Genomic DNA, 15,056 nt, shown 5'->3' on the forward strand with positions numbered 1-15,056 from the left:
GGGCGCTTTCCTGGCCTAATCCTACCCTCCAGACTTGCTTCTCCTCCCCAGTCCAAAGCCCTCCCAGCTAAAGAGGGTGTGTGCTCCTGGTCAGCATACACACCAACTCCACTGCAGCCATGCACTCGCCCATCATGCAGAATGCCTATCCTACTCCGATCCACCTGAAGAAACCTACCTCGGGAGGTGCCTTAGAGATTATTCAGAGTCCCCTATGGATGATGGGATAGGCCTAGGAAGTACAGGACCTGGTCCAAACCCCATGAAATGGTAATCTTTAACTTCCCCAACCCACTCTGATCTCCAGGTCCTCTGTGTCCAGCACTCATGTGCTGCAGAGTATACTTTAGTATTTCCAGGGTCTACTACTATGTGGCGGTTTCATCTCGTACCAAGCATCTAAAGGTGTCACTAAATACTGCTGGCGTGTGAATTCTATGTTCCCCGGTGATGAGGGTCTGCCAGTCCACTGTTTTGCTTACCTGCCTCCTAAAACTCTGCAAGACTTGGTAGAAAATGAATCATCAATTTGACCTGTTGTTTCTTCAAAGCATCGACTGTGACCTTGAAACTGTGGTTCCGAAAACAAGTGAATCTTGGAAAAAGTAAATGGAAATACATAAAATCATTTTGCAGACACATTAACTCAATCAGCCTTTGAAATGATGACCCAACCATGACCTGTTAGCTTGATACAGTAAACTGACGTGAATTTTATAAATCCTTTAATTTTCTACTTCTACATTAATATTAAAAATTAAAGTATCATTGGCTGTACCATTCACAACTGTTTAATTCAGAGACATCAAAGGACAATCCAACAATAGAGGCAGCTTTCTATAGCACACCCTGTCCTAACAAGCCAGGAGGCATTTTAAAGCTTTATTGTGGCTAAAAGTAATTGTTCATCAGTTCTAACATTAACAAGAAACTGTATTTTGGAAACACTATAGTTTTCCTCCCTCTCAATGGAAGATACTTGCTGACTTATTAGAATCTTGTGTATGCCAGTAAAGGAGGCTACAGTGGTGTTTGTGCCTCTGTAATTAAGGCTGTCTGAACACTTCCATTAAAAACCCAAATAACAAGTGTAATGGCTTCAGTGAGAGACCATGTTGGAGACCATATAAAATGTTTGTCTAATGCAGACACAGCAAATACGAAAACTTGTACTGTTTATCGCAATAACTATATTGTTTGAAATGTTTTAGTATATTTATGTAAACTCTTATTCAATATAATGATATAAAAATTTAGGGGGGCTGGAGTAGAGTGGAGAGGGTCAATGGGGAAAAAGAGGACATCTGTCATACTTTCAACAATAAAGCTAAATTTAAAAAATTAATGAAATTTAACATTACATAATGAGACCATTTTATAAGTATTTAGATGCCATCAAGCATTAAAAAATTAAATCTAATTTAAAAATCATTATACTTCCAGGCACAAAAATGGTTAAAACTAACAAAATTTCCCAAATGTCTGAAGGTTTACATGTATGTTCAACTTTTCAATGATGGCCCCTAATTATAAAGATAGAATACTTTTTTAAGTTACCTGATTTCGTCTCCTTAGTCCACTGAAAGAATCCTAAAGTGTTTTAAAGGGAAGAGAGAAGGAAATAAGTAGAGCAGACTTCTTAAAATACATTTTTATTCCAGATTAGCAATTACTGTTAAAAATAATATTGGCATTGCTTCTGTAGAGTTAAGTATACATGAACCAGAATCACACATTAAGGAAATGCAAATTTCAGTTGAGTGTTCTCATACAAAAATGTAACTTCTTACCAGACATATGGGTTGAACAGAAGAGATCTTACAATTTTTTCCTCCCCAGTCCTCAAAACTGGTATAAAAACCTTTATCCAGTATATACTGTTCTCCTGTGAAGTCGGGATTTTCGTAGGCTACCCATCTAAAGAGACAAAACACTGGTAAGTCATAGTTCTTAGTTTACATATATAATAACCATCAAACACTTCTGAGTAACTGTATCATACAGAAACTTTCATTTGTTTCACCAATCAGCAACCTTAATAATTTTCTTGATTCTCCATTAATCTTTTAAGAGCAGATAGATTTGTCTGGATTAGAAATCAAAGTGGCAAGTGAATGAGTATCTTTGTGAGACCCTTTTGGGTGTCCTCAAACTTACCCAAGCCTCTGCCTTGAGAAAGTGCCAATGAGGATATGTCTGTATTTCTAATTTTATCCTAAGAAAACAATTGAGACTTTCAAGGAGTAGCTGCCAAAGTTCTTTTAGTAGGCAAGTATGACTTCTTTTTGTTATCCACATTAAATTTTCTTTCCTTAGAGCGTCGGCTTGGGGACTGAAAGGTCCCAGGTTCGATTCCGGTCAAGGGCATGTACCTTGGTTGCGGGCACATCCCCAGTAGGGGGTGTGCAAGAGGCAGCTGATCGATGACTCTCTCTCGTCGATGTTTCTAACTCTGTATCTCTCTCCCTTCCTTTCTGTACAAAATCAATAAAATATATTTAAAATAAATAAATAAATAAATTTCTTTTCCAGAATTATACTGGGTGGGGGGGGGGGGATAGGTCTACAGGTGTCAGTATACGAAAGAGTTTATTCTTGTACTATTAATTATTAATTACTAGAGGCCCGGTGCATGAAATTCATGCAAGAGTAGGCCTTCCCCTGGCCGCTGGCAGGCACCTGGGACCCAGGCTTCCCTTGCCACCCTAGCTTCATACAGAAGGTTGTCAGGAAGGATGTCCGGTCTAATTATTATAGCATACTATGCTTTTATTATTATAGATTGTATTATTTTTCATACAAACAACTGAGCCCACTGGTATTACAGGAAGCTAAGTCTCTACACTACAAACCACAATGGGCGGGGGCAGAGGGGGTAGTTGACAGAAGAAATTAATACCAAAATTTTGTTTTAAGCCAGATTTCCAACATGACACACTATATAATAAGCAAAATTGATCAAATGCTTGAGAATACTAAAGTCAAACCCCTTTGGAATGTTTTCCTTTATCTCTTAAGTGATCTACCTTCGAAGAGGGAAATCAACAAAACCACTTCTTAGATGCTATTTCCTATCCAAAGATAAAAGCCTTTGAGAGGAAGAAAGTTTTTTAATTCTGTTACATTCAAATATCTGCCCCTCAGTTAACTCATTGCCCTCCAGATCCTCTCACAGCTTAAAGGATTAATACCTATATGCCTGTATGCATACTAAGAACTTTCCAGAATGCTTTCACATCTAATTCATTTATTAAAAGTTAATTCACTTATTCATTCAACACACATTAGCCACTTACTATATGCCAGGAACTACTCAATAGATTAGCACAAGGTATGCAAATTTGAAAGAAAATTCTTGCCCTCCAAAGCTAACTGATGAATAAGAAGCATCTCATGGAATTATTTGTTGGTGTTTGTTCTGAATGGGAAGTGACTCGTCCAAGGTGACACCATCACTTAGTGGCCAGGCATGATCGAACCTATGATTGAGTCTCCTGAGGCTCACCAGTTCTCTCCTCTTCCTGACCCGAACTGCCACTTGCCCTGTAAAGTCTCCTTTCAGGCCACACACTTTATATTTAGATTTCAAATGTGCTATGTAAAGGGACCAGCTTAAACACTCACAGAGCAAGACTCTTAAAAAAGTTTTTTCCCCTGACTTTGCATTCCATACTAGGAAATAAAGAACCAAACTAAAATGCTTATTTACCAATAAGAATAGAGTCATAGGACAACTTTTCTTTGAAACCATTTAATGTGAGTAGGTTTGTCTTCCATCCTCAGATCTTGGCACAGCTCTACTGTCCCGCCCCACGAGCCCCAACTCCAGTGCTAAAGCCTCTAAAGTCGTCCCTGAGTTCAAACTGGGAATTAATCCTTCTGATGTGGATGCTCAAAGCACTTAATCCCTAGGTCTTTTGTAGCAATCATTATGTTTTATGTAAATACTGTAACTTCTTTGAGGACGTAATATAATGCTGTGCACATAATAGACCTCAATAAATATTTGTCAAACGACCAATGAAATATGAGGAAGCAGCCGGCCCTTCCCACAGCCACACATTTGAAAGGAAGTGGTGTGGGTACGCATGCCTCCCTTCAAAATAAACCTCAACTGCTACACCCAGAACAAGAGCCTACGCCAGGAAATGCTACTAGAAATGACTAAAAATAGAAACACATGAAAGCAACATTTCATAAAGAAAAGTGATTTCAGATAAACAAGGGCTGGGTAAAAGAAAAGAAAGAAAAGACTGGCAGAGGTACAGAAATTCTTATCTGCGTCAACGGCAGAATCTACACAAATGCCTCAGGGAAATTCTGCCCAGCCTGGTCGGCTTCCGCTTCTAGGCTGCATGACTGGGCTCTGACTAATTGAACCAATACACCTGCTGAGTATCAAAATGTACAACTGCCGCCTGGACCTGGCCACTGTCTTTCTCTTCTAAATACTTCAAAGGCCGTCTTTAAATATTGCCACCGCAGTATTTCAGAGGACTTCTGCCATACCATTCCTTGTACCTGTGGCAGATTCTAAAATGTTAGGGCTCCAGAACAGGACCCAGTAGGCCGTATTTCCTGTTAAGAACGGAAGCCTCAGAAGCCCCTGTTGTCATTCTGCCAAGAGAGCCACAAGCAACAACCTATACAAGGAGTTGGTAGACATGACTCACGGGGGCAGGCAGCACACCACACTGAGACACAGCTCAGATATCCAGTGGTCTGCAGAAGGCCCCATGAAGTGCAATGGAGCTGAGGTTAGAATGATTCAAATGGCCTTGTACTACTCCTGACATAAAAAAACAGACATCAAGCACTTTCAGCAGAACCAGTGTCAAATGATTTCATATAACCGTTTAAGAATACTCTCACTCATGACAAATTATAACTGACATCAGCCTGGCTCATAAGAATAATGGCAGAATTCCTTTTGACAGACACCTTCCTCCCCCTGTCCCCATCCAGTATCTGTGCCCATTCTTCCTGATGTTCGGGAGCTGCTCACACCAATCATATATAAGTGGTTCCTAGAGGGCTGAAACTACATCTCAGCTCCAACGATGGGCACATAGCACAGCCACAGCCATCTCCCTGGCTCCGGTGACAGACTGAGGCAGGTTCACAGGACTCAAGCTCACAGAAGCAAAGTCACACCTGGAACTTCTGTGGGAAAGAGAAGCCCTTTTCACTGGAGGTAGTGAGATGGAAGAACAAAAGCTAGAGGGCGCTACCAGGGGCCGCCAGAGGGAAGGGCCTGCTAAGGTGAAGTCAACACAGAAAGAGAGAGAGAGAGAGAGAGAGAGAGGAGGGGAGAGGGGAGAGGGGAGAGGGGGGGAAAGGGGGGGGGGGAGAGAGAGACCACGTCTTTGTCCTGATGATGGTGTCTGAGCCCCTGCCTCTAGCCATGACCGCAGCGAACCTTCCGCAGGACATTTCACTTATGTAGGCCAGTGAGTTCCATTCCCATCACAAGGTTGGCTTGCAGTCACTTGCATCCCAAAGTGTCTTGACTAATCATCTTTCAATAAAAACTTAGTTTTGCATTATTAAAGCATTCAATTGCTAACTCCAGGGACATTGAAACGATTAGTTTTATGTCAAAATAATAGTGGAGAAATATTATATAATGGGGTAGGTGTGGGGCCACAGGAAAATGGAATGGGACTCTGTCCCAACCTCAGGTCTTTCATGTTAGATCACTGTTATTACTTGATTCCCATCACAAGAAATTCATGAGGTTTCTCCATGCAGAATGACAAGGGAAGAGGATCTGTGGATTTCTATCATAAACCCCAAAGCCTACTCCAATATTCTACTACACGTGATAAAATGAAACAAGATTTTAAAAAGCAGTTATGGAAATATAGTGTCGGTAGGTATTAAAGGACTGATTTAATATTTACTTTAATTCTCTGTGTCAGAGAAGGTATGACTTTAACACAAACCCAGGTGAAACCCGTGTTTAAAATCCAGGTTGGGCTATTTCACTTACACTCCACTCAGTACATTAATAGACTGTGTCTTCACTCCATATCCGGTCTCCATTAAATTAGCGACAATTCCCAATACATCAATACTGGAACCTTTGGATCCAAAGTTTTTCTCACTGTACATTATCATGTGAGCATTTGAAAAATCCTATTGAGAAGGAAAAAAAAAAAATCAAAATTCAAAGGTTAGCCATTTGGTGTATTATCCTAAAACACCAAGTATTAGCCATTAACTTTTCTTAGACTTACACCTAATATAGGTCGTAAGGACTGAAGTTCTCCATCGTAACCTCCCCAATCTTTCCAGTCCTTATATTCTCCTTCTTCAAGTAAGTACTGATGACCTGTAAATCCAGACTTTTCATAAGCAACCCAACTGCAACAGAAAAAAAATGAAGCAGAAATTCTTAGAATTGTTAAAATGTTTCCATTATATATATATCAGTTTCATTGACAAATACAAATACTTTTAAAGCTACAAAGGGCCCTAGTCAGTTTGGCTCTGTGGCAGGGGTCTTCAAACTACGGCCCGCGGGCCACATGCGGCCCGCAGAGGAGTCTGATCCAGCCCGCCAGGTTTTTTGGGCAGTGAGCGCAGCCGAGGTGTTACAGTAGGAATTAGTAGTTCATATAGTCCGGCCCTCCAGCTCTCTGAGGGACCGTGATCTGGCCCCCACTTTAAAAAGTTTGAGGACGCCTGAGAGCATCATCCCATGGACTGAAGGTCCTGGGTTGATTCTGGTCAAGGGCACATATCTGGTTTGCAGGTTCAATCGCTGGCCCTGGTCGGGGCTGGTCCAGGAGGCAACTAATCAATGTGTTTCTCTCAGATGATATTTCTCTCTCTGTGTCCCTCCCTCTTCCTTCCACCCTCTAAAAATAAATGGAAAAATATCCTTGCACCAGGATTAACAAAAAAACTAAATAAATAAAGCTCCAGATGGGCTCAGTCATTATGATTATGGTAATTCTTCTCTAGAATTTAAGTGACTAACAGAATAGCCCTAAGAAAACAATCTAAGAAACATACATCAATGTTCTGTAAAGGAGAAGATAGTGGTGTGCACACGTGTGTGTGTGTGTGTGTGTGTGTGTGTGTGTTTAATAAGAACTGACTCAAAAGGACATCAGCAAATAAAACTGGATAAACTTTCTTCAAATAGCAATTAAAATATTATGTTTTTGGCTATTTACAAGACCACATGCAGTGTACTTCCAAAAGAAATATATAAGATCTAAAAGTACAAAATATGATCATAAAAAAGTGAAAAGCAAATCAACAATTCCATAGTTTGGAACATGACATTAATAAATAAGATTGCAGATCTGGATGGGCCAATATACCAGCCTTGCTCAGCTGACTGACCCCAATAGCCCCTCCAAATGCTGCTATCCCATCCAGGTCACAACTGGCTGAGGAGAACACATTTGAAATTCTCCCTCCCATACCATCTGGAATGTTTTTTGGGGGTGGGGTCATGCATGTTTATTACTTGATTAAAGAGAAAAAGGAAATCCTCACAGTCGTGCCTCTCTACTTACATGCCCCTGAGAACTTTCATGGACCCCACCGACGTCAGCGGTAAGCTGGCTTCTCCATCGGTTTCTTCTGCTTCGCCTCCTTCCATGACAAAATTATACATTTCTGTTTCCAGTTCCATCCGTTTTCCCTCAAAGAAAGGCTTTTCATAAATAACTACCTGTAACAGAAATAAGGTATACCAGTCACTTGTGAGACGTTAACTATCTCAACAGCTAAATGTTAAATCAGTCATTTAACAACACGAAGTCCTGGAACACAAATTAAAATTTCTCATATTTTAAAAAATTAATGAATGGCAGTATCTTATAATTTTAAAAATCTGAATTTTTTTCCAGTCGGGATATAGCCCAAAGCTAAGGTTCAAAAGACAGTTTATAAGTAATTGGTTCTTGTGTCAATGTCTAGATCTGATATTTAGAATTTCTCCTAGGGCAAACTAAAGAACCAGAAGGTTCTATTATAATTTGTTTTTAAAATGAAACAAACTAGCCCTGGCCGGTGTGGCTCGGTTGGGAGTTGTCCTGTGCACCGAAAGGTTGCCGGTTTGATTCCTGGTCAGGGCACATGCCTGGCTTGTGGGCTGGATCCCCAATGGAAGGTGTGTGTGTCTATGTATTATACAAGAGGCAGTTGATCAATGTTTCACTCTCTCCCTTCCTCTCTCTCCCTCTCTGAAAGTCAGTCAATATTACAAAAAGGAAACAAACTAGAGATCAAACTATAGGTCATCGATGTGGGAAGCAGAAAGAGCCCTTTGGACTTGGGAGAACTTGTCTTGAAAGCTCTTTCCTAACCAACTGGCAAGCAGCCGCAGGCCCTACAATTAGTAAATACAACTACAAAATATAAATGTGATGCAACAATGAACCTTAGAGCCATGGAGGCACATGCTGTCAGCGACAGCTGGAGCCCTCGGCAGCGCCTCCCGCCAGAAGGATGGCAGTGGAAGCTGGGATAACTTCCTGCGGGCTGAGCTGTAAAATCACACAAGTGTTCTCTTCATAGAGACAGAGTGGAAATAAAATTTAAAATATATATAGTTTTACCTTTGGATCTACAGGGAATTCAACTTTACGGCCACCCTGAAAAGAAAATAACACAGTGAGTGAGGAAAGGGGCTTTTCGGTGATACATTATCTTTTTATATTACACATGTCAGTTTACACCTCCAGACCTCCCAGTGAGGGAACATTCCAGTTTGTTTAAATTTAGGTTGAGACAGCTCTCAAATTCCCAAGCACTCAGATGAAGACATGAGGAAGCTGGTCTGGGGCAGAGGCTCACAGACTGGCCTGTAATCTGCATCTACATGGCTGTTTTTTTCTGACTCAGTAACTTTTAGTTGTTTTCTTTTTAACTCAGTAAATTTCTTTATTAAAAAAAAAAAAAAAAATGCAGCCCAGCCAGTGTGGTTCAGTGGTTGAGCATCATCTACCTATGAACCAGGAGGTTCCATTCGCTATCAGGGCATGTGCTCAGGTTGCAGGCTCCATCCCCAGTATTGGGGGGGTGGGGAGGGGGTGTGTGCAGGAGGCAGCGATTGTGAATCACTGATCAGTGATTCTCTATCACTGATGTTTCTCTCTCTCTGAAATCAATTTTTTAACAATGCGTATTTCTCACTTCTCTTAAGAAACAGTCCTAAGATCTGACATCTCTGGACCCAAATTCTCTCAGGCGGCAAACTTCACCTCCCGAACTTACTAACCCTACACTGTGCTCATCCTCCAGCCAGGATCAGGCTCCAGCCTGCCTCTCTCCACCCTCCCTCGGTCCACTCCCGGCCAGCCTCACTCCTGTCTATTTGCTGCCCTGCTCCCAGAGGCATTTGATTTTGCAACCCATGGCTTACAAAACTGTTGAAGTTCATACAAGCTCACAATATGATCTGGAGGACTCTTGAAATAATTAAACTGTTAGGCCTATGGGGGCTGTTATACTTTTATAATTAAAAACTTCTTACATTCTTTAAAATTCACTAAAAATAAAACATAGAAGAGGGTTTATACAGGAATATTAAACAGGGTAAAGTTAAAATAAGCAGTGGGTAAGTCTGGATATTTTTCACCAATACATATTTAACAGCTTTAAATAAACAAATAAAAAGCACAGCCTATGATGCTCAACTGTACCAAATGACCTATAATTATAAAGGAATGTGCTTGATTTTGTCAACAAACTACAGCTTATACAACCAAGTACCCTTTTCAATAGAAATCCAATTCGAATGCTAGCAACTTCACAGCTTTATAAATTACCACTAAAAACTGCCTTGTAAATTAGGGGCAATTCTCTGATACACTCACACAACTAACAAAAGTCTGTTCTTTGAGAGTGGATTTACTTTTAGAAAAAAGCCCCTAATCATTTACAATAAAACCAGCAAACACACAAAGTATATAACCACAAGCTCTGGCAGCAGGGGTGAGATTAAGATTTAAAAAGTTGTCTTCCTGAAGTTCTCATTTATTTCAAACTGACTCAGAAGACAACCGCAAAGTGGAATTTCAAAGCCACGTCTGTAAGGAGAGCCTCCCTGGAGCCGGGCAGGTTCAGGGAGTGCCCACCACACCCACCCTGGCACCCACCACTCAGCACGGGGGCAAGGCAGCCTGGATCCTCCCAAAGCTTAAAGTCCAGCACGGGGTCCAGACAACAGGGCACAACATGGGAGGGAGGATGGGGGGTTGTAAAAGGCCCTCTCTATGGCAAATACTTGGGAAGACAACCTTCATTTAGACATCCAGCGCCAGTGCCCCCAACGCTGCCGCCCAGCCCCGCCTCCTATCACTCCAGCTCGCCCAGCCCTGCCCCAGCTCCCCGGGCCTTCTCTGACATCCCCATCCAAAACCAGCCATCTCAGACACAGCTCGATTTATCCTCCCAAGTATCCCCTTCCCGGTCACATCACCAACAAGTTGGAGTTTATCTGTCCTGCCTCCTGTTTTTCCAGAAAAGTTCAACTGTGTCCATTTTCTTTACTTCCTAAGCCTGCCCTGTGCAGAAGCCCGTGCACACACCTGGGGCTCCGCAGGGCTGAGAGTGCCTGAGGCAGAGGCCCAGGGCGGCTCCACATTTTTTCACCTAAAGCATCTACAATAGCAGGTTATCCTGCTGCAGGCAGTTAGACGGACATGAGCAGAGCAGGGACCATGGGCCAGTTCAGAAGGTCACCAGGGTGGAAAGCAAAGGACAATCAATGGCAGGATGGGACCTCACCCCCAGGGTGACCTTTCCTCCCCTAGCATGAGGTTTTAACCCCTGACCTTTCCTCCCTAGAGACAGCATCTATGTCACTGGTGTATTTCAGCTCCAGGCCCAGATAAACAGCAAAACCAGCCACGGCTGACATCAGGACCAGCTGCATTTAAAAATAACGCCCTGCTCTGGTGCAGGCCGATCAATCAGCAGAGACCACAACCCTGTATCCATGGATGGTTTAAAGTGTAACCATCCATGGATACACCTGGAAGGCTAAGGAATATTCCATTAAGATCTTTCCCTAGGACCTTCCCTAAAATCTTCACCCTCAGAACCCTGGGGATGGAGGCCCGAGTGCACATTTCTTCAGGAGCACACCTATGCCGTCCCTCCCCTCCCCTTCCCTTCCCCTCTCCTCCCCTCCCCTCCCCTTCCCTTCCCCTCTCCTCCCCTCCCCTCCCCTTCCCTTCCCACTTTCCTCTCCCTCTCCTGCCCTCCCAGGCACAGCGCCATTAGCTTTCTCCAAGGGCCCTTCCTTTCATAACCTGTTTCCTAAGCCCATTTCTTCTAGGAATTCCTTCTTCTATCTCTGCGATTTACCAAGTAAACATTCTCTTACAATTTGGGAACCAGCGCCTCACCCTCCTCAAGTACAAAGGTTGCTGAACCCAATTTTGATCTGACCCACCAGTCAGACCGCTGGTGCCATTCCCGCCGCCGTCTACAACAATCCTGTTATTTCTGCTTTGTTAGTCTGCTTCACTGCTTCCAAGTCACATCCTGCGCATTAATGGTGTCAGGCTGGCAGAGAACCGCCCGCTCCAAGCACAGTTACATTTCACTCTTACCATTTTCAGAGGCCGCATGGATCCAATGTAGGCCACCTCTGTATTCCAGAAGGACAAGTCAGGGTATTCCCCAGGCTCCAGGACAAATGGGACACCCAGAAACCCTGGTTCTTCATAAACCAGCCATCTAAGTAGCAACGGGGAGAGAAAGAAACAGACAATGCGTCATCTATTTCAGCACACAGAGCCCCCTGACGAGCAAAGAAAAGGACCAAAGCGGATGTGGGTGCATCTGCATGGTGTACGGTGATGCTCAGAGCAACATTAGACTCAAGGAATAAACCGTTATATATGCCTCTTCTTAAGAATCTTTGCTTGTCACCTTGGTTGGTTTTGTCCATTTAATTTATATGATGAATTGGCTTAAAGTGTAACCATCTCTATTACTTACAAGTGTTAAAAGTGCATTTGATCCCTAAGCCACGTGGTCAGGGCTGGCTGCCCGTGAAGTCTTTACCAGCATATGCATCTGATCCTCCCTTTGCTTTTCTCATGTTCCCAATTTTGGCCCAAGGGCACATTTTATTGGGTGATAGTTATTGTTAAAAAGTCCCCTAGATAAATCAGTAATTCTTTAGGCTGCAGTTCTCTTGTTGCTTGGCGTGTTTTACAGAGGGAGGCCCTGACTAAGAAACCTCAAGCTGTGTATTAAAAGGCAACATCTCATTTGTAACCAAATAATAGGATGTTCCACTTACTGGTCAGTCACAGCGTCAAAGACTAATAACAGCTAACATCCGCCTGGAGCTCGTAAGGAATGCCACCCAGACCCTCATCTAATCCTCAGCAATGCGATGAGGAAGGAGCCCCACTGTCCCCGTTTCACAGACGAGGGGAAGGACACTGCCGGGGGGCACACAGCTGCAAATACCAAGCACAGGGTGATCCCCACTGACCCAGACCCAGGTTCCTAATCACTTTCTCATGGCAGTTTTTTCATTCCAGGGCGTGGGTGTAACTGACTCCACAATGACTCAGGATCCCCACTAGGAGCGTGACTACGCACAGTGCTGGCCTGGGGGAGGGGGGAAGCTTTCTGAGTTCTTGGATTTTTATGGCTTTTCAATGCCACACCCTTTTATTAGGCTTGTCAGCTGTCACTTCTCCTTCGCCAGGGAACCAGCCACCTCACCCTCCCCTAATGGGCTAGAAACCAGGAAACCAGAAACTCATGCCTTGCAGGACTGTTCCTAAAGACAGTGCAGAGTCTTATCCACTTCCTGGTCCCTGGAGGGTTCTGGGAAGGTAAGGCAGCTGGAGAAGTGAGTGCTACAGAAGACAGGTGCTATGTGCCCTCTTCATAAACAAATACGGAATTGTTGGTGATCACTTCTCTCCAGCTCTTTGTCAGCCTTGCCAGCGTCCCAGGGTGGGCACTCCACCATGTTCCCAGAAAACCACACCAAGGGGCTGGCTGCCTGTGAAGTCTCTTACCAGCCCATGCATCTGGTTCTCCCTTTGCTTTTCTCATATTCCCAATTTTGGCCCAAGGGCACTTGTTAAAAATTCCCCTGGATAAATCAGTAACTTCTTAGACTCACTAATTATACAGGGATTTACAATCAAAATCCTGCTGAAGACTAGCCAACACACACACACACATACACACACATGGAGAGGCTGTGTGTGTGTGTGGTGTGTATGTGGGGATCAAAACGAATCTAGTGTTAGAAGCCAGGATAATAGTTACAGTGAGAGCAAAGGACTACGAGGAGCAGGTGTATAGAAGGGCTTCTGAGACACTGGTTTTGTTCTATTTCCTGATCTGGTTACATTTTGAAAATTCACTCAGCTATACACTGATGATTTGTCATGCACCTTTTGGTACAAATGTTATATATATGTCAATTAAAAATTTAAGGGAAAAAAGAGGTTTATCTTTTAACCACCACTGCCATGCCCCTACACCACAAGAAAACAGAAGCTAGGAGAGTGAGGTCCTTTAACCCTCCTTACCGTCTGACTATTGCATTACATGTTTTTAGAACTCAGTGCTCTCTAAGTAAACAATGGCCGTTCACCATGAATTGTGCTGTTGGGCTAACAAGCCAAGGGCCTCTGAGTCTGACTGCTCCCAAGTGAATGGGCTAAACTGTTCATAAGCACAATCAATGGTTCCAACAAGTAACTGAGACTTTGAAATGATGCCGACCCAGTTCTTTAAGTCTGTCCTTTTATAGTCTGAGTTCTGAGTGGATTTATTCATCTGATGCTAACCATTTCACTTTCCTGGAAACATGCAACTTAGTCACCTGACATTTATAGAAGCAAGTCATCTGGAGTGAAGGGGGTTGGCTAAAACTCTGAACACAAACTGACACCTTGAAAAGGCTGCTGCTCTGAGCGGCTTCCCGGTGAGTGAGTCCTGGGGAACTCGGGCAGGCATTTCTGGATGCTGATGGACTTTGGAATCTGAAATCTCATTTACGAAGTGTGATTCACTTTTCCTTAATTCTATTCCAATAAGATAGTGATTCATTTTTGTAAATTCTATGCCAACAAGTTACATTACTCATGAGGCCGTCAGGAGACGGGGAACTATCCTCAGGCAGTTATCTCAGTTTCTTTTATTGTCCCATGTACTTAGGTAGTGAGCTTTTGCCTAAATTATGAGTAAAAGTACAGGTTTAAAAAAAAAACAACAACAAAGTACAGGCTTCTTTAAAAAAATAAACAACAACAACAAAAAAGCTAACAAATACATGCATACAAATATTGTTGAAGTAACAACAATGCCCATCTATTCCGTTATTTTTAAATAAACTTGTGTCATTACCCTTTTGGAAATACCCTTCACATCACGCTAAAAGACTGGTCTTATCTTGTTCACTTGCAATTAAATAACAAACAGTATTTCCAGCTGGATACCAAGTCTTATTCTCCATATGTGGCTACACATGAGTGTTGGCTATTGACAGAAACCAACTGGATATTCAAAAGATTACATGCGAATGTGCCCACTTTCAGGTTATTCAAAAGAGGGTGAGCTATGGCTCTCAAAGGGGGAAATGTGCCTTTACAATGGAGAGGTGAGGGAGGCATCATTTTTACCAAGTAATTCAGCTTGGTATGGTTAATGGCAAGCTAGTTAGCACGTGCCACCTTTGTGCTCAACACAAGTACATGGGAATACTTTTCCTAAACCATTCAACCTGCATGTGATCATACCTCTAGACCTAAACCCCCGATATACAGAAAATTCAGGCAACAGAAGAACAAGTTAGTTGGTATCATGAAGAAATAGAGATGAGTCGAGTGTGAGGTATAGTCTCTAAGAGAACTAACCTAAATGCTTCAAATGTCAGTGGCAGGGAAACCCTGACTGGTGTTGCTAAGTGGTTAGAGCACCAGCCCTCGCACCGAAGGGTCATGGGTTTGATTCCTGGTCAAGGGCACATACCTGGGGGGCTGTAGGCTCAATCGCCAGCCTGGTAGGTCATGAAGCATGTAGGAGGCAACCAATCAATGTGTTTC

General features: G+C 42.9%; 1 protein-coding gene and 1 long non-coding RNA gene across 2 annotated transcripts in view; both read right to left on the reverse strand.

Moving 5' to 3' along the window:
* The window catches only part of CRYBG1 (crystallin beta-gamma domain containing 1), a 162,629-nt gene that overhangs the window by 10,960 nt on the left and 136,613 nt on the right, over positions 1-15,056 (reverse strand). The window contains exons 9-16 of the mRNA XM_036414920.2: positions 11,583-11,709; positions 8,580-8,615; positions 7,533-7,690; positions 6,240-6,366; positions 5,993-6,138; positions 1,791-1,917; positions 1,558-1,590; positions 483-595 (exon numbers count right to left, since the gene is read on the reverse strand). Coding sequence (XP_036270813.1) covers positions 483-595; positions 1,558-1,590; positions 1,791-1,917; positions 5,993-6,138; positions 6,240-6,366; positions 7,533-7,690; positions 8,580-8,615; positions 11,583-11,709 — 867 coding nt within the window. The remainder of the gene's footprint in view (positions 1-482; positions 596-1,557; positions 1,591-1,790; positions 1,918-5,992; positions 6,139-6,239; positions 6,367-7,532; positions 7,691-8,579; positions 8,616-11,582; positions 11,710-15,056) is intronic.
* LOC123651413 lies at positions 12,112-13,575 on the reverse strand. The gene is made up of 2 exons (XR_006740109.1): positions 13,111-13,575; positions 12,112-12,154 (listed from the first exon to the last, which is right to left on the reverse strand). It is a non-coding gene; the product is annotated as an uncharacterized LOC123651413 (long non-coding RNA).

This window comes from Pipistrellus kuhlii, unplaced genomic scaffold, assembly GCF_014108245.1.
Source record: "Pipistrellus kuhlii isolate mPipKuh1 unplaced genomic scaffold, mPipKuh1.p scaffold_m20_p_5, whole genome shotgun sequence".
In the NCBI taxonomy this organism is placed as follows: domain Eukaryota; kingdom Metazoa; phylum Chordata; class Mammalia; order Chiroptera; family Vespertilionidae; genus Pipistrellus; species Pipistrellus kuhlii.